We start from the raw sequence: 17117 nt of genomic DNA on the forward strand, positions 1-17117 counted from the left end.
TGTTTATAAACAGATGCACACTCAAAATATGGTAAGAAATTAAGGTAATTGCAAGTTATTTTTGTAGTGCCTACCAGATATAACGATGAACAGAAATGCAAACAGTCATTGAGAGCCTTCTAATTATATCTTCATGACACTCATGCTTCTCTCCCACATCTGCTCCTACACCAATCAAGAGGGCTGCATTTCATACAAAACCAGGCTCATGTCAGTCTCCCAAACATTCTCACAGAAGCCTTTTAAGCTTTTTGGCAACTGGCAAATCAGTCTGATGCTCTTCAGCTTGCTTAGAAAAATGGAACTTTTACATGTAGGCACCATGTAGTGCTAAATCATCTTTTATATTGTGACGAGCATTATCATGCTTCTTAAGAAAAAAATCAGAAGACAGGTTCACAGTGGAATGGCAAAAGGGAACCTCTTCTCTGCATGACTGACACAAACCAGTCAAACCTTCAGTGCAAAGCTATGCAGTAAACAGATTCTACTCTTCAAAGACAAACACATATACAGTGATTTAGAAATGAATATTATAAGGTGGTCCTTTCCACCTTCAACAACTGCAATGCAGGGCCAGACTTTACAACATATAATCAATTCCATACACTTCTGTGAGATCCCTGTGTGATTTCTATATAAATTTCTGTATAAATTCTGTTAAATCCCTGTATGATCAGAAGAGAAGAACATTCAGCTTTTGGAAAGGCATTATCTGAAGGTGAAACAAGAGAGCTCAACTGTGAAGAATGGATGAAATTAAAGATGCAATTTCAAAACATACTGAAATGAACGGAGGGGATCCTAGAACTATGCTAGTGGAATAATGTAGCAGCTGTAATACAGAGCATGAAGCTTCACAAGAGCCAATTCACCTCACTTTTGGAGGTAAATTAACTCCCACTGAGTTCCACACTGCCACTGCCAGATTTGGTTTTTTTTTTGTTCTGTACCTGGAGTCATTCATAGTGTTTGCATGATAAGTCTTAACAGAGGCTAAGCATAACCAAGGGCAGAAATGTCATTACTCCCATGCCCACTTTGTGTATCCACTTACAAAGGATTACACTGTGGAACAAGGATCATCTTTCATGAGATTCATCTACACTGAGCCTCCAAGGGCCCCAAAGCACAATAAAAACCAAGAGAAGCCCCAGAAAAACATCAGGACTGGTAGGGACAAGCCCCACTTGTAGGCCTGCCTTTACCACCTCCAAGTTTTGTTATTCTGGAGTGAAGTAAGTGAAAACAAGGAAAGGAAGAATCCCCTTCCCAGATGTGCCTGTACAAAGGCATTTAATGAACAGTGTCTTTGGCAGAAAGCAGCTCCCTGTGCCTCCACACTCACCTGGCTCACTGTCTATCTGTGTCAGCACGTCCTCAATGGAGTCCTCCTCGTTGCGCAGGGTCTCGGGGTCAGGGGGAGTGTAGCCATGGCACCGACACCAGTGCACCACGTGCTTTGTTTTCAGGGGGATGATACTGTGAAACCTGGGGTGCTTCTCTATGATTTCTTGGAGGATCTTTCTCACTGTCATTGCTCGTTGCCACTGTGACCAACCAAAGAGAAAACCCATCACACTGGCTATAACATTTAGGGTTAGCTTACAGCCCAGAACCGTAATCAAGGTTGAAAGGCAAACAGAAAAGGAACATGATTTTCTCCAGAGTTAGTGACTTCTGACAGGTCATTTAAACTTTGCTTTATCATCAAAAAAAAAAAAAAAAAAAAAAAAGTCCAGAAAAGGGACACACATTTACAGGGAGCCTAGTCATGTTTGTCTTGAAGTGTTTCATCTCTCAAGTAACACCAAAGATGTCATGGTGCAAGAATCCATTAGAGTGAAATATGTTCTTAAAATTTGGTAAACTTTGGTTAAAATTTGGTGACTGTTTAAGCTGGCAACAGCAGAAGATCTATTTCAGTGTTAACAGCTTCCCTGTAAAACTCCAGCAAGATGGCAAAGCTATGAAGAAATAGAGGGAAACTACAATACAAAAGGTCCAGGTTAACTGAAATATTTATCTTTGGTGAACTGACAATCTATTTCAGCACTAGTACTGCTTATGTCAGATCCCTCAATTCTCATCCTACAGCATACAGACACAATCCCACAACAAGATAGATAAAGTATATTGGGGAAAGTTCCCTTGACTGCAACATACCACAGAGTAGAGATGAGAATAAAGTACTACCAATCTGAAAAAAATTATAGTTTTAAAATGCTTCAAAAGCCATCTTACTATAAATAAACTGAAAAATGACCTTCAGCATCCTTTCTGCTTGAGAAAGCCTGTGAACAATAAACTTGATCACTGTCTGAACACAAGTCAGTGCACCTTGCAGTAAAGAATGCTGCCATTCAAAAGAATAGATTTATTCAGAAAACAACAAGGAAAGTTTCACAATTCAGAAATCCTTGTGTTCCTAGTGACTGCTTATGAAACACTGGAGGAGAGAATTACCTCGGCTGCCCTCCTCTTCCCAATGTTCCAGCTGTAATACTGTTCCACTGAACTGGCACAAAAAGAGCTTACATCCTCACCTACAAAAACACAAAATCAAAAACTCCATTAAATTTTCAGTAAGTGAAGTAAGATGCATTCTGGGTTTGATGTCATTTATCAAAGAGGAAGAGAGAAATGCATTCCATGCTCACAGGCTCAATGACTGCAACCAACTCTTACAAATGCTGTGCTCTCTCCAAGAGAGACTGACACTGGTTTTTGAACGCAAAATAAGCCTCTCTCCTATACACACAGAACCTGTAGCTATGTGCTGTTTTAAGCCTCTTTTCCCCCCCAAAACTCTATTATGCAGACCTGTAAGTCTGACTTACTGCTCAAAGTCTTTTCCTTTAGAAAAATGGATTTTTTTTTCCCAAACAAATTACAACATGAAAATGAAACAACAGTGAGAAGGTTTCTTGGCAAAAGCAGGAGAGCTGTACGTGATGAAAGCTTTCCTGTGCCTCTCACTCCCTTCTTTGCTGCCTGTGCTTGAGAGGGTCTGCTCTACCCAGACTCCAGGACCACTCCTTCAAAATGCACTAGTTATCAGGGAAAGCCGATACATTTTCAGTTTCATACATGAGCAGAGGAATGAAATAATAAAGTACCACACAAAGAAAAATGTTTCTGTGCAAATTATCCCCTCATGTTTAAAAAAGGCAGTAAATACCCCAATAACAAACACATTTCAGTGTTGAGCTACGTTACTCTATTTGTCAGCTTGATGAAATCCTAGTTCTAAATTTAAAAAAATAAAAAAGAAAAAAGTAAATCCATTAAGGACAAACCAGGAAAAAGAAGACCTACTTGCAACCACTATGTGAAGAAATACAATCTATTTCTAATGAAAAAAAAACAGATGAAAAATTTTAACTGCTAACAACATATCTGACTTTACTGGAAGAACGTAATTCTAAGCCTCTTCAGAATAACCCCTGGGGTAAACTCTCTAGAAGGGCTTCATTTCATTCCACTCTTTAATAACTTCTGTGGCTACAGAGTATGCAAGGCATTCTGTTGATACACTAAAAATACAGAGCAAAGCCTTTTCATTTACTGCTTACTTTTTTCAGCAATTAATGGAACCTTCTTCACTATTGCTGTTAAAAGCTGCTGGACATTCTCCAAATACTCTATGCTGCAAGGGATAAAAAGAATCACAGTGAAGATTGCTGTTGGAAGCAATGAATCAGATGCAAAAGGTTTCAAAATTACTGCATGGTTTGAAGTCTTTAACTCCAAGACATTATAAATAGCAGTGTGAGGAAAAACTGTTGCACCCCAAACCAGAGAAGGCATTTCAACCAACCCTTCCTCTTGCTGAAGTGTCGACATCTGAAGCTGCATTTGTCAGGCTGAAGAAACTGAAGACAGGCTTGGAGAAAATCCCTGCATTATCTCACAAGCTGCAACATTACTTTGAGGAGTAACCAGTGCAGGCTGTCCCCATAGGAAACATGGGAAGCTTTGTATTTATGGGACTTGACTTAACCAGACATAGTCTATTAAACTGGCAGGAACTGTATTTTCCAATAGTTATATTATAACTAAGATCATTTTCAGTGTGTAGTGACTGAAGATTTATTTCTGTCTCTTACACACACCCTCCATCAGGGGAGCGTCTGCAAGGATATACTGAGATAACAAAACTTTACAAAACACAGAGACAGGGAAGTTGGAGGAATGAAGAGCAGAAGAGACAACATACACACTGCAAGAAGCATCTAGAAAAGTTCTGTAGTCTGAGTTCTGGTGAAAAAACACTAACAAGTACTTGCAAAAGCATCACAAACAAGGCACTAGGTTTCACAGCATCCTGTGATACTCATTATTATTTAATTCTAATTCTGAAGCAAAGCAGCCCTCATACTAAGCAATTACACAAGTATATGAGCTTAACAAGACTTGAGATTCTAGAAGGTGGACAGTTCCACTTATTTCAGGTGCCCCTTTTCAGAGCTGCTTTTCACTGGGCAGTATGACCTGGCTAAGGACATGCAATGGCAACAGGACTTCTACAAGCAGAGGATGATAAAGAGATTTTACAGCGTGTAATTTTAACAAAGCCCAAACCAACTGAAAATCTTCAAATGAATTTTTTCCCCTTTCATGAACTGTGCATACAAATCCATTCACAAATAAAACGCTGCAACACTGTCTGAAACAAATGCCACCCAACAGATTACTACAGATACAGCAGTGTATGGGACAGATTTTATGTCTTTCTATGTCAAAGTAACACTACTGCACCATCCCTAGAACCATCTCCATTCCCCCAGCACTTCAAAGATCAGAAATCCTTATAGAGAAATGAACAATTACTTGATAACGTAATTCCCAAGTTCAGAGCTCTCTTCTGTTTTAACTGCTGCTTGGCTTTCTTGGGTACCCACAGAACTGCAGTTTTGTCCTGTTGAATCAGGCTCCATCTTAACTTCAAAGAAACAGAACACATTTTAAGACAAAAAGTACAGCCAGCTTGATAAAAGTACCAGACAGTCTTGTGAGACTAAAGGTCTTACATAACATCCCTTCATTTATTGTTTGCATTCTCATTGCTAAGCATGAACAAATTTGACTTTCAATTTTGCTGAAAAGACCTACCAGAACATGTTCCCCCCACAAATCCCCACATGCTCACATCTCATCCTTGTCAGAAACCTGCATAATCAATTGCTGCTGTTTTGCTGCCTGATCTAAACTGAACTGCCTGGTCAATCTGCAAACAAAGAGCTGGATAGAAAGTTACCAAGTTTTAACAAGAAAGTGACAACTTCTTTGAAGACATCACTGATTCTGACATGTGAACTTTCTCACGTCTAGGACAAACTCTGGTGAGACAGAAGCAGTGAAAGATGTGCTGAACCCAAATAACCAGGCAGTCTGGTCAGGCAGCTGGGATGGAGAGAGGTACGATAGTTGTGCCAGAACTGGACTTGAAGTGTGTCAGCTCTGCCCCATGCTTTATTCTGGGAAGGACTGTATGTCTTTCCCCATTGTGTGCATGTGCTGGCTGCATGTAGTGCTGCTGGAAAGCAACCTCCAGTGCATCTGGCTGAGAATAGCAGGATCTGGGGCTGCATACTTGGTGCTCTACACAAATATGGACTGCAAATATGTTGAACAAATAAGTTCAACATATTGTTGAACAAATAAATTCTGCAAATATAGACTGAAACAGTGAGTGTTTAAGGTATTCCTTGTAGCTTTCTAGAACATTCTCATTTTTCTCCATACTCATCTACACTGTGGGATTTGTTGAGGGGAAGTCACTGTTAAATTCCTAGTTCCCAAGTGTCATTTTAACTTGATTCAAACTCTATTAAATAATGAAAATAAAGGAACTCACAGTCATGGAGTCTACATTAATAGTCAGGCCACTTGCATAAAGAAGCACCAGCCTTTTTTTACTACTTGTCTTACAAAGAAATCCCTTTTTACCTTTGGCAATGGATGCCGTGGAGGGACTTGGGACAACTGTACTTGCTGCTGTGACTGCTGAAACTTTGCTGGTAGAAAGTGACTGTAGCACTGGAGATGAACAGAAAAAAAAGGGAGGGGGGCAACAAAGAAGAAAGAAAAATCAAATTTCGTACACTTTAACAAATTAACATTTTCAGAAGTAACACACTCCTTTTGCAGCACAAAGTTTAGGGATTTATTCCTTGCTACAGTTTCTTCTATCTCTACTTCCATGGACCATGTATGCCAACAGTGACCAAGTGCTACCCTGTGTCAAAGGAGATTTTCAAACACCATGTGTCATCCTCCTCTGCCCTTTACCTTTGTTCATAGGCATGAGTATTGTCTGAACACCTCCAGAAGCTGTGTTTACACCGAGCTGTTTAAGCTGGCTGGGAACTGTCAGAACAGCCTGCTGTGGACTAGACTGATTTGAGTGGATTTTTAGCAACCCTGCAAGAAGAAGGGAAGACAAAATGTTAAATAAAACACACCAGTTAGTTTATCTCCAGCTACTTCTCTCCCTTTCTGCTTGAAGCAGGATGGCATGTAACCTAGCACTGCCACCCTCTTAACAAGCCACAGCTGGATGAGCTGTCAGGACGAGTTTCCACTGACACAAGAGATGGCTTGAACGCTGTAGTGCTGCACCACAGAGTGCACACTCTTACATGCTGCACAGCACTCCACAAGTTGTAAAGCAAATCTCCTCATTACCTAAGGAATCTTAAGCAAAAGCTGATGTAAGAAACCTTTCAACTGCAGCAGGCTCAGCAGAGTATAACACTCTTGTCAGGACCAGACCTTGTGCTCAAGGCTGTGGTAAGCCAGTGAACTACAGCTCTGTTGTACTCACACAGCTGCTCTCAGGGAGGTATCCCAGTGCCACTCACCCTTCTGCAGTTCAGCTTAGCAGCGTCCACTGCAGTCAGCTGGGCACAATCAACCTGTTTCAACTGTGGGACAAGCCCAAGGCTGCTGTGCAGCAGGTGTGACAAAGGACACACCTGAACTGAGTGTTGTGAGTCTCTCTGCAACGTGCACTGAACACTCCCATAAGGATGGCTAATTAGGCTGGAAGTACATTAAACTGGACACTGAACTAAATCCCCGATTTTAGTCGAGGTCAAAAGAACAAGCAGAACATTCAGACATGAACAGCATTATCAATGGCAGCACTCAGTAACTTCAGGAGAAATCAGCACGACTCCAAGCTGTGCCACAGTCCCACAGGTGAGGAGTGCCCATCACCTGTCTGCCAGCTCTCTCCTCCACAAGATGTCATCTCCTTGTGATAATACCCCAAAACATCACAACCAGCACTCTAACACTGGTTTGGGCCTATGTCCCTCCTTTCTACAGGTAAACTGGCTATTTTCCATGTAATTACATTCAATCTGTAGCTAACTTTTCTTCAGATTGTGGAAATTTAGCAGGCTTCTATTTTAAAACATTGACAACAAAAAACTTCTTAGTTTTACCACAACAATTTTGTAACTATGATTTGTTTTGACACTATTATTAATAGTAGTAGTGAAACACAGCTGCCTTCCAAGAACAAACATGCAAGTTCTGGTGAAGATGTCTTGGTTTTTCTTGGTTTTTAAGGATGCCCAGCACTGGTCAGTTGGGCTTTCACCTCCAGGCAATAAGGCTCACCTAGTGCTGCCCATTCTTTTTTGTGGGACACACTGATGTGGCAGGGTAGGACAGCAAGGGACCCAACAGCAAGGCTGTTAAAAAGGGACCTTTTCATCGAACCCTATCAGCCTGGTGGGTGGGAGACATTGCTTGATAGAAATCAAGGGGGAGTTTGAAATCCTTTTCAAAAAGTTGCCTTTAAAAGCACAAATGTTCAGAATTCTAACAGTTCTGAGTTTTGTTTTGTTATTACATTGAAATAACTGTTTTATAGCCACTGTTTCTTCTGAGATTCTTGAAGAAAGTTTTCCACCATGAAGTCAATGCCTTGGGTTATAAAAAATAAAAACTCAAAACACAGTCTAGACAGCATTCTCACATGTAAATGGGAGTTTTAATCTGAAAGCTCTACTAATGCCTAAGCCATAATAATGGCTGATTTCCTCAAAAAAACCCACCTGGCTACTTTCCCTGCAAAGAGCAAAATACTGACTTGCTTCCTGCAGGATTCTGTCAATCTTAGCAGTCTGTGCTGCTTATTTTCAAGCTCTGGGTAAAATATGCCCGTGAGAAAAGAGAAGTTTAAGTCTGAGTAGAGAGGAAACAAGAAGAGCTGCTTCAAAAAGACACTGTCAGATGAGCTCAGTGTCACTTATTTTCTCTTTTCTGTATTTTTACTCTGCTTTCACTTCACAAAAAACCACCTCAAGTGAACAGAACATGTCAGCAGGTAAATTAACCTAAACAAAAATTTCCAGTTTTAGCTCATAACTCTCAGACCTGTTGTATTTGCCCTCCCTGACATGAAAGATGATGGAAATACAATAAAACTAAATAAGGAGAATTCCCCTCCACATAAGGGCAGCCCATTTTTATTACATTAACTTGAATGATCCAGATCCAGCCTAGTTCACTGTACTTAATGAATTCTGACTTCAAAGGCTCCAGTTCCCTCTAATCAACATCTCTCTCCTTTTCAATCCCAACAGAGCAGATGCAAAGCCTCAGAGACAAATTCTGCTCATTCTCTGTGTACAGTGGAGTTTCACTTTCAAGAACTAATCAAGTCTGTAGTACTGCTGGTATCATAATAGTGACACACTCTGCTCCTGACAGGCAAAATGCATCTTCTAGTGAAAAGCTGGCTTGAAAACTAAAATCCCTCTCCAATACCAAAGGGCAACTTGTGCTGTTATCTGTAACAGATACAGTCAATGCCAAAAGGATGCCAAATTATTAGAAATTTCCTCAGCTAAGCCAAAAGTTATGTCAGTGAGATGTTTTAGAAAGCATGACTTTCACACAGTCACAGACATAGGTGACTGAATTCTTTCATTTACAGTGAAGACAGGTACAGAACTCACACCTGGATTCTAACTTTCTCTGGGAAAGGTGTGAAGGGAGTTTAATACCTGATACTGTAGCTTTTCCTGCCACAGGTGTTGCTGTAGTCATCAAGGAAGCAACACTTACAACACTGGAAGTCGCAGTCTTATTCACTACTGATGAAGTAGCCTGGCTCTGGCTTACACAGATTTGGTGCTGCTGTCCAGGTGTCTTTGCTGCAGGAGTTCCAGAAGATGATGAACTGGAAGCTGCATTATCTGTTTGCTGCATAAGAGGCAGAGAGGGATAACAAATCCCTTTCCATGTCACAGGTGATTCAAAAATAAGCATAAGGTAATATAAGTAATATAAGTAGCAAACCCAAATTTTTAATTATCAATTATTGTTAGGAAGCAAGAGATTCTTGAGCTCATATCCAAAAGCACACACACAATGATGGCACATACAGAATGGAGGCTGTGGCAGCATGGCATCAACTCTCCACAGGCATGTGGGAGGCACAGATTAGGGGCTCATAGAAAGAAACAGGCTCAGAGTGAATTCCACACTCGTCATTTTGCTGCCCCCTCCCCTCTCCATGAACTGCAGCTCCACTCCAGTGGACAGCCTGCATCAATTGGATCCATGGCTGCATCCACACACAAAGGCTTTCACTTTAGGAATGCAAACATTCTGTCTGCTGCCTCCCACCGTGCCAGAGCAGCTCCTTGCCAGGCTGCAGTGCCACAGCTGCCCTGGGTGGAGGGCAGTGCCAGGCTCAGGCCAGGGCCAGCACTGGGCAGGGCCTGTGCCCTCAGCAGCACCCACGGGCTGCTTGGAGCTGCTTGGTGCAAGAACAGCAGTCCCACCAGCGAGCTGAGAACACCTCAGGGGAGAAAAGCAGCACAAGTCCTTTCCTGGGACTGTGGTGGCAGGAGTGCAAGCACTGCATTAGAGAACACTGGAGTGCTGTGTCTCACCTGGGCCACGCCGTTGGTGGGGAGGGCCACGGCAGGAGCAGCAGCCGTGGTGATGACACCCCCTGACACTCTCAGCACAGTGGTGCCAGGTTTGGAGAGCTGGGATGAGGCAGGCACTGATTTTATAGACCCATCTGATATTTTCACCAGTGATGTCTGTCCAGTGGATGTAGCCTTTGAGAAAGAATGCAGCATAAGGAAAACATATTAGTTAGGGTTTTAAATTATTTTAAAAACACAAATCAAAATAGAATTACAACAACAAAACAAACAAGAGAAATGTTTTTTATATTATCAGAAAATATTTTCAAAATACTTTTGACAAAAATCAAATTCTGGCAATAATTGCTGGAACAAAATTATCACCTCAGAAATCAACTTTGGAAGTTTTGACTTCGTAAATATATGTCCACCAATCTACCGATCTTGAATTTTGGATAATCAATTGCAAGTACTCTTAGGGCATTTGAATTTCAGACTACTTGGTACTTTTTAAAAGAAGGATCTCTGAGAGGTACCAAACCCAAAGATTTTTAAGAGCTTTAGCAGGTGACCCATTTCTAAAGTTCAAGTATTTAACTACCTTTTTGCACCTGACTCTATTCACTTTTCCAATTCCATTTCACTAAGAATCCCAGATCCCATTTACAAGGCAGCAACCCCAAGCTTACACAGATTGCAAGGTGACTCCCTCTGAGGAGAGAAAACTGGAAATCTGTAGTCTGATGAAAGTAAGCCTTTGTGTGCTTTCCTCACTGTAGTACAGCCAGCACCACAACTGTATAAAACCCCACGTCAAACCAACTAGAAAAGGAAATTCTCTCAATAATGTGTGGCTGTGGTTCCTGTACTTTATCTGACAAAACTAGTAAGAGAGAAACATATCAGTTGCACATTACCTGTGTAAACAGAGCTGTTTTCTGCCCAGTTATCACTTTTAGGGCTTGTCCTTGTGTGGAAGATGCTCCAACTCCTACACTGCCCTGAACAACTGATGCTGGAGTCAGCTGCTTCCCAGAGCCCTGGGGTGAAGGCTGGCCAACCAGAAAGGTGCCCTGCTCAAAAAAGAAATCATGGAGGTCAGCACTTTAAAACACAGTTAACAGAAATCTAGGAGTGTCAATAACAGATAAAAGCTTGTGGCTGTGATGTAACCACAACATTTCATCTTCTGAAACAAAGCACTGCTAACTACACTGGATACTCCTGCACTAAGAGCTGGATACAGCCTTTTTGCTGCAGAATACCTTCTAATGGAAGCAGAGCAGGAGAAAAGTCAAATAAGACCCAGATACCAGAGTCCCAGAACGTTTCACATTGTACAGAACCACAGGACAGGCACCTAACAGCCCTGCCTGAAATGCCAGTGTCCTTCCACTGCGATGTGCCACTGACCTGGGGTGTCTGCTTCAGGATGTAGGATGTATAGGTGAGGTGCTGTGACAAGTTACTGCTTGTGCTTTGGGTTCCACCTCCTCCTCCTCCTCCACTATTCGTAGAAGAACCAGACTGAAGACCTGTAACCAGAGGAGAAAACTTAACTATTTGGTAACCAGACAGTGCCAGCTGCTAATGCATCCCTATATATACAAGTACTTGAAAAGGCTTTGCCAGACATTTGGTGCCATGTGTTTTGAAGTAAAGTAATGTTATTATTCAGTAAAAAAGAGTTCACCTATGCTGCTGTGCTATCTTACAGCTCAGCTAATGCCATGAACAAGAGGAGCTGTTGGGGAGATAAGAACGGCTGGTGGAGAAGCAAAGCTCATTTCAGGCTGTTCTGAACTTTCTATGAAATGAAAATGCCGTCCAACAAAAGAACAATCTTTTCATCACTCTTTTGCAGGTCATGGATCTGCAGCAAAAGCTCTGCTGCAGAGTGGAAACACTCTGAATCTCACTGTCTTCTTAATTTTAATTTCACTGGCTGTCAGTGCAGTTTTGTTAACATAATAACAGATCATGGATACCAAGCAGTGGTAATTTGCAGTGCTACTTTGATATTGCTCTGTCTCCAGAAGGAACAGCCTGAACAGCGATTTTTTGCAGTCTCTCATTAATAAACAAGGGTCAAAAAAATATTCATGGCTGTCATAAACATCACAAGTATCTGATCTTCCTTGCTGCCAATGAGTTCATCAAAGTTGGACTGCCCCAGCCGCAGGTATTACACTGGGAGTTCCATTCACAGGCCTATTAACCAAAAAACCATTTCTGCACTGAGAGCACAGCATGAAAAGCAGTTTCACTGAGAACAAAAGCCACTTGTGAGATCTCAGCCTTAAAAAGCACCAGATATGGGTTGTTGTGAACAAAGAAATCCTATCCCACTACTGATTTCCACAGCACCAGGATGCTTTCTAGCAAAAATGCCAAACATATTAATTATGCAGTGATTACATTATTTAACTCATTAGATTTCCCTGCAAGACTAACTAGCATTATTTGTGGCTCGCAGTATGGCTCCTTGGGGTATCAGCAGCAGTTTTCCTTTCCCAGAAGGGTTCTTGCTGTTGGTGGTGAGGTACAGCTTGGTGCCTGGTGGTAAGTTTGCCAAGTTTGCCAGGTTGGTGGCTGGTAACTGCAGTGTAGCCATCACTAGAAAGAGAGAATAAAAAGGAATAAACCAGCTGCTTGCAGAAAGTAGTATGCACTGAAATCTGCACAGGATGGAAGTACTCAGTGACATGCAGCCAGCCCTCAGTAATCCCTACTTAGCTGCTCTAACTGCAGATTAACTCCACCAGCAATGCACAGACACATTTTTTAATAGGTCTGAAAAAAAATCTCTCTGTGTGCAGTCCCACTTGTGGCTGCAGGCCAAAGCAGCACAGCCATGGGGTCTGCAGTCTTCCTGCAGCCCCAGGTACCACACAGGGGGCTTCTGCCCATACTCCTGCACATGTAAGCACTGGGGAAGATGTGGGGATGAAACAGGGACACTTTGGCTCTGGCTGGCTGCATTCAAGGGGAAAGGACCATAATGCCAGGCCAAAATGTGAAACCTGGCTCCATGAAAGTCTACAAGGTCTCCTGCACCTTCCCCAGAATATCCATCTGGTCTCCAGTCCCAGAACACTGCATGTTTTAAAGCACTTGTGCTCCCTCTTCCCCCTTATAGATAATGAATTAACATTTTCTTTGTTATTAATCTCAGCCTGAATTTTCCAGAGAGCTCTCTACTCACTTCCAAATTTTTCAATCACACACAGTTATTTTGCAGTTGAATACATCATTATAGACCCACCACTAGCTATTAACAGGGTATAAAATCACTCTACCTGAGCCTTGAGATGTACTTTTCAGAGCCCCTGTGGAAGAAACTTGTGCCTTGGTTATAGTCTGCACGGGCTGAGCCACAATTGTCCCTCCACCTCCACTCACGATGGCTTTGGCTACACCTTGAGTCACAACCTGCTTGGAGCCAACAGCCTTTGCCACCGAGGAGCTGGACTTTGCCACAAGGATCTGGCCACCGCTTATTGCCACCGCTTGTTTCACCGTCGACTGCAGCGCAGAACCAACGGGAACGCCAACAACCTGCAACAAACAGGGATGGCACGGGAAGGGAGGGGATCCTGCTGGCCACAGCATCCTGGGAATCCTGGCTGCTACACCACCTCCATCTCCAGACATTTCAGGACGTGCCTGGTCATGAACAGAAGCTCTTCATGCAGGAACAAAATTAAATCGGCAAGAGGCCAATCCCAAACTGTTAAACCCAGTCAGATCTCAGAGTACCCACAAAAGATTAAGTTCATTCAAATCACAGGGCAATTCCTTTTTTTCCTCATTTATAAGCAGTGGCTTAATTCCAGCTGAAGATAAAGCTTGCCTTGGTGAATTAAAGAGATGTAGAAATTCAGTTTCAACACGTCCACGGGAACAGACTCCCTGGGAAAACTATGGCCTCAAAGCAGAACCCACAAAGTGCTTTGACTTTATGTGTTAATGGTAATTGCAGTGGAACGTGAGTTTTTGCATAACTGCTCAAATGGCAAGAAAGGCAGCAAAAAGAACAAGGAAATGTTGCAAATGCAAAAAAAGTATTTACTTATGCAAACGTGGAAGTTCTGTATGTAATCTCTAGTGCCTGGCACATCATTTGGCTCTGTCCACAATGGAAAGAGACAAGAATGGAGACAATTTCTGACACATCTGTCATCTTGTCACTGCACTGTGCCTTCTCAGAAGCTATGTCACTCCTGTCAAAGCAAGACTGCATTGGCACCACTCCTACAGTAAAATGTTTGAGTTGCCACTCAAGTAGGACTGCTTTCACCTAATCCTAGCCTCTACCTCACTCCCTATTTGCGCTGTTCTGTAATGTTGCAGGCCTGCACTCGTGGTAAAGAAGTCACCTTCTCTTATGGAAAGACCTGGATGAGTTTCAGCAAGACCTGCTGATGGCAGCCAGTGTCCTGTGTTGACAGAACAAAAACACCTGCATGCACCCCACTGCTTCAACAGCCTGGACAGAAGTGGGCAATGTCCCTATACGCAATAAAATGCAACAGTAAATAAATAAAATGTACAATAAAATGCTTCCACTACATGGAAGCAGGCCACTCTGCACACAGGAACCCAGCGACCCATGGTGCTGCCAGCTGGGAGCGAGGCAGGAGCGACCCTGCTCCCCTGGGAGAAGCACCAAGGGCTGCAGTAACAGCACGAGACAGCTCCCAGCATCCCAGAGAAGCCCAGGTGTCCCTTACCTTGGACTGCACCGTCCCCTCGCCACTGCTCACGACGGGTTTCTGCGGGGACAGGGCCAGCATGTGGCTGCCCTTGACAGTGACGTACTGCTGCACCGAGGGCTGCGCCGCGCCCGCCGCCGGCACCGCCGCCTGCTGCGGCACCTCCCCGGGCTCCTGCTTGATTATCACCTGGGCAGGGCAGCAAACAGTCACAAGGACAGCAAACACCTTGGATGCCTCAGGATTTTAATCTTTATGTTTTTCGGATCCTGTACTGCATTAGTGCATAACTCCAAACTCCATACAGAGTGTTAGCTACTGTCTTCACACTGTGGTCAGGCAAAACAATCCCTCTGGGCCTGGAACCCAAGGACACCCTACAGCCCCAAAATTATAAACAAAAGTGAATGGGAGGGAGCAAACTGGGGTAAATCACTTCATTACCTGAAGCTGTAATTGGAGGATTAACCCCTGATATATGAATGGACCAAACTTTTAATTGTCTGAAAAACTGGTGCCCATTGTCCACCTTGGGTGCAGCCTCTGGGAGGCTTCTGATTGCCCAGGGTGTAGCTATTGAAGGCCTTCAATAAATACCCACTTTGTTCTCTGAATCTTGTTCAGCCTCTGTTCTAGGATAGCCACTCCAAGGCATTCCCTTCAACCACTGAAGATGGCTGTGGAGCAGGCTGTCTGCAGGCTCTGAACTCGGTCGTGGTGCTCACCACCATGGGCACTCTAATTCAGCTCCAAGTGAGGGCTGCTCCCACACAGCACTGGGCTGGTGTGACAAACTGACATAGAGACAAAGCAGTCCTGGAAATTACAGTCACAGCAACTGCTGGTAATGTTACAAGTACCACTCATCCTGACAAGGGACCTGGCCCGACCTGACTTCTTCAGATCCTGCAACTCCACACGGAGCCACAACACTTCAAGGTTTCAAATTCATGTTCTGAACCTGTTTTTTATTCCTATCCTGGAATGTTACAACCAATTGCTATAGACACTGTAAATGATTATAGCTGACATACACACATTCTCTTATGTTTTACATTTTCTCTACGTCTAACCTTTAAGGGCAGTGACACAAAAAAGCCTCTTTAGAGTATTTTTTTTCCTATTAGATTGTTGTAGATACTGTAACTGGTAGGAAGCATTCTTTCACCTTTTACTTGGATCATTTAACATTGACAGAAACAATTTTATATTCCATGTGGTAGTATTTAAGGAAACAGCAAGATCTGAGATTCACAAATTACTGTTCTAATTATTTAAGAAGCTCCTGACAGATATATTGCAGTTTACTTCTACTGCATCCCATTAAAAATAGCTTTCAAAGTATCAGCCTGAACACAACAGTGATTCAAAGAAGAAACCCAGAAAGGACAGAAGAGTGATAAAAGGCAAGAACTCATGTACAGCAGAGCCACAGGGAAAGAAAAGAAAACAAGACACATTTTTGAGAGATGTTACAGAGCCCTTAGCAGCAAGGTACAATGCTTCCAGTAAGAGTTTTACAAGCACTGAAGCTCCATGGTTTTTGGCACAAATCAGCATGAAATGGTAATTTCAGCCACTAGGCTGCCTGTCCCAGCTCAAAAGTCAGGGAGGATACCTTTGTAAAAGCTCCCAGTCCTCCAGTGACCGATTTGGGGCTTTGAACCTTGGAATGACTCCCAATGGGACAAAGGGGTGGCATGGTGGCAAAAAGGGAATCCTCCTGCTGCAAACAAGACAGGGTGCAAAAATCAGTGATATGTCCAATAAAAGAAATAAAGCAAGTCACTGCTAATAAAGGGCAGAATGGACCATCTGAGCAGGCCAAATTACCTGTGCAAATAGGATATTTCCAAAAATCAGTCAACACTTGAGTAAAAGGAGTCAAACTTTTTTAACATAACTCACAAAGGAAATTTTAGCTGGCACGTTACATCTCCAACAGCAGTAACTGTTTCTTACCATGTCATACACAGGCAAAAATATCAACTCATGTTCTCTGATCAATTTTTTATATAAAAGTATTTCACTTAAAATTCAAATAGGCTGAGGGGCATCTTATCAATGCATACAAATACCTGTTAGGAAGGTGTAATGAAGGTCAAGCCAGGCAAAACTCAATAGTATCCCATGCAAGGACAGAGGCAGTGGGCACAAATTGAAATACAGGATATATAATGAAAATTGTTGTTGATGATGGTGACCAAACAGAGGAACAGGTTGGAGAGGCTGGAAACTCTTCAGCCTTGAAGATACTCAAAACCCAAGTGACACATTCCCAAGGAAGCTACTCTATTTGACCCTGCTTTGAGTTGGGAGTGGTTGAGCTCTTGAAGTCTCTGCCGACCTCAATAATTTTGTGATTCTATACACAATCTCTGAGAGAAGAAGTGTAAGAAGAAACAAGTTATGGAGGGAAATATTCTCTAGGAGGAGTTCATGCTCTCCTCTAACTGGAACGATGCAATGGCACACAATCCTTCCAGAGAGAACTCACCAT

The 17117-nt window shown here is 42.7% G+C and overlaps 1 protein-coding gene across 11 annotated transcripts in view; it reads right to left on the minus strand.

Moving 5' to 3' along the window:
• The window catches only part of YEATS2 (YEATS domain containing 2), a 50160-nt gene that overhangs the window by 7498 nt on the left and 25545 nt on the right, over positions 1 to 17117 (minus strand). For 6 of the 11 annotated variants that reach the window (XM_085586986.1, XM_021555794.3, XM_021555791.3 and 3 more), the window contains 14 exons: positions 16236 to 16343; positions 14636 to 14806; positions 13202 to 13460; positions 12357 to 12518; positions 11316 to 11437; positions 10820 to 10975; positions 9921 to 10094; positions 9027 to 9225; positions 6295 to 6426; positions 5953 to 6042; positions 4834 to 4945; positions 3576 to 3649; positions 2467 to 2546; positions 1349 to 1550 (listed from right to left, as the gene is read on the minus strand). In XM_085586986.1, coding sequence (XP_085443112.1) covers positions 1349 to 1550; positions 2467 to 2546; positions 3576 to 3649; positions 4834 to 4945; positions 5953 to 6042; positions 6295 to 6426; positions 9027 to 9225; positions 9921 to 10094; positions 10820 to 10975; positions 11316 to 11437; positions 12357 to 12518; positions 13202 to 13460; positions 14636 to 14806; positions 16236 to 16343 — 2041 coding nt within the window. The remainder of the gene's footprint in view (positions 1 to 1348; positions 1551 to 2466; positions 2547 to 3575; positions 3650 to 4833; positions 4946 to 5952; positions 6043 to 6294; positions 6427 to 9026; positions 9226 to 9920; positions 10095 to 10819; positions 10976 to 11315; positions 11438 to 12356; positions 12519 to 13201; positions 13461 to 14635; positions 14807 to 16235; positions 16344 to 17117) is intronic. The other 5 variants (XM_085586989.1, XM_021555792.3, XM_021555787.3 and 2 more) reach the window with 2 other exon arrangements.

The sequence above is a fragment of the Lonchura striata genome, chromosome 9 (assembly GCF_050655825.1).
Source record: "Lonchura striata isolate lonStrDom1 chromosome 9, ASM5065582v1, whole genome shotgun sequence".
NCBI lineage: Eukaryota > Metazoa > Chordata > Aves > Passeriformes > Estrildidae > Lonchura > Lonchura striata.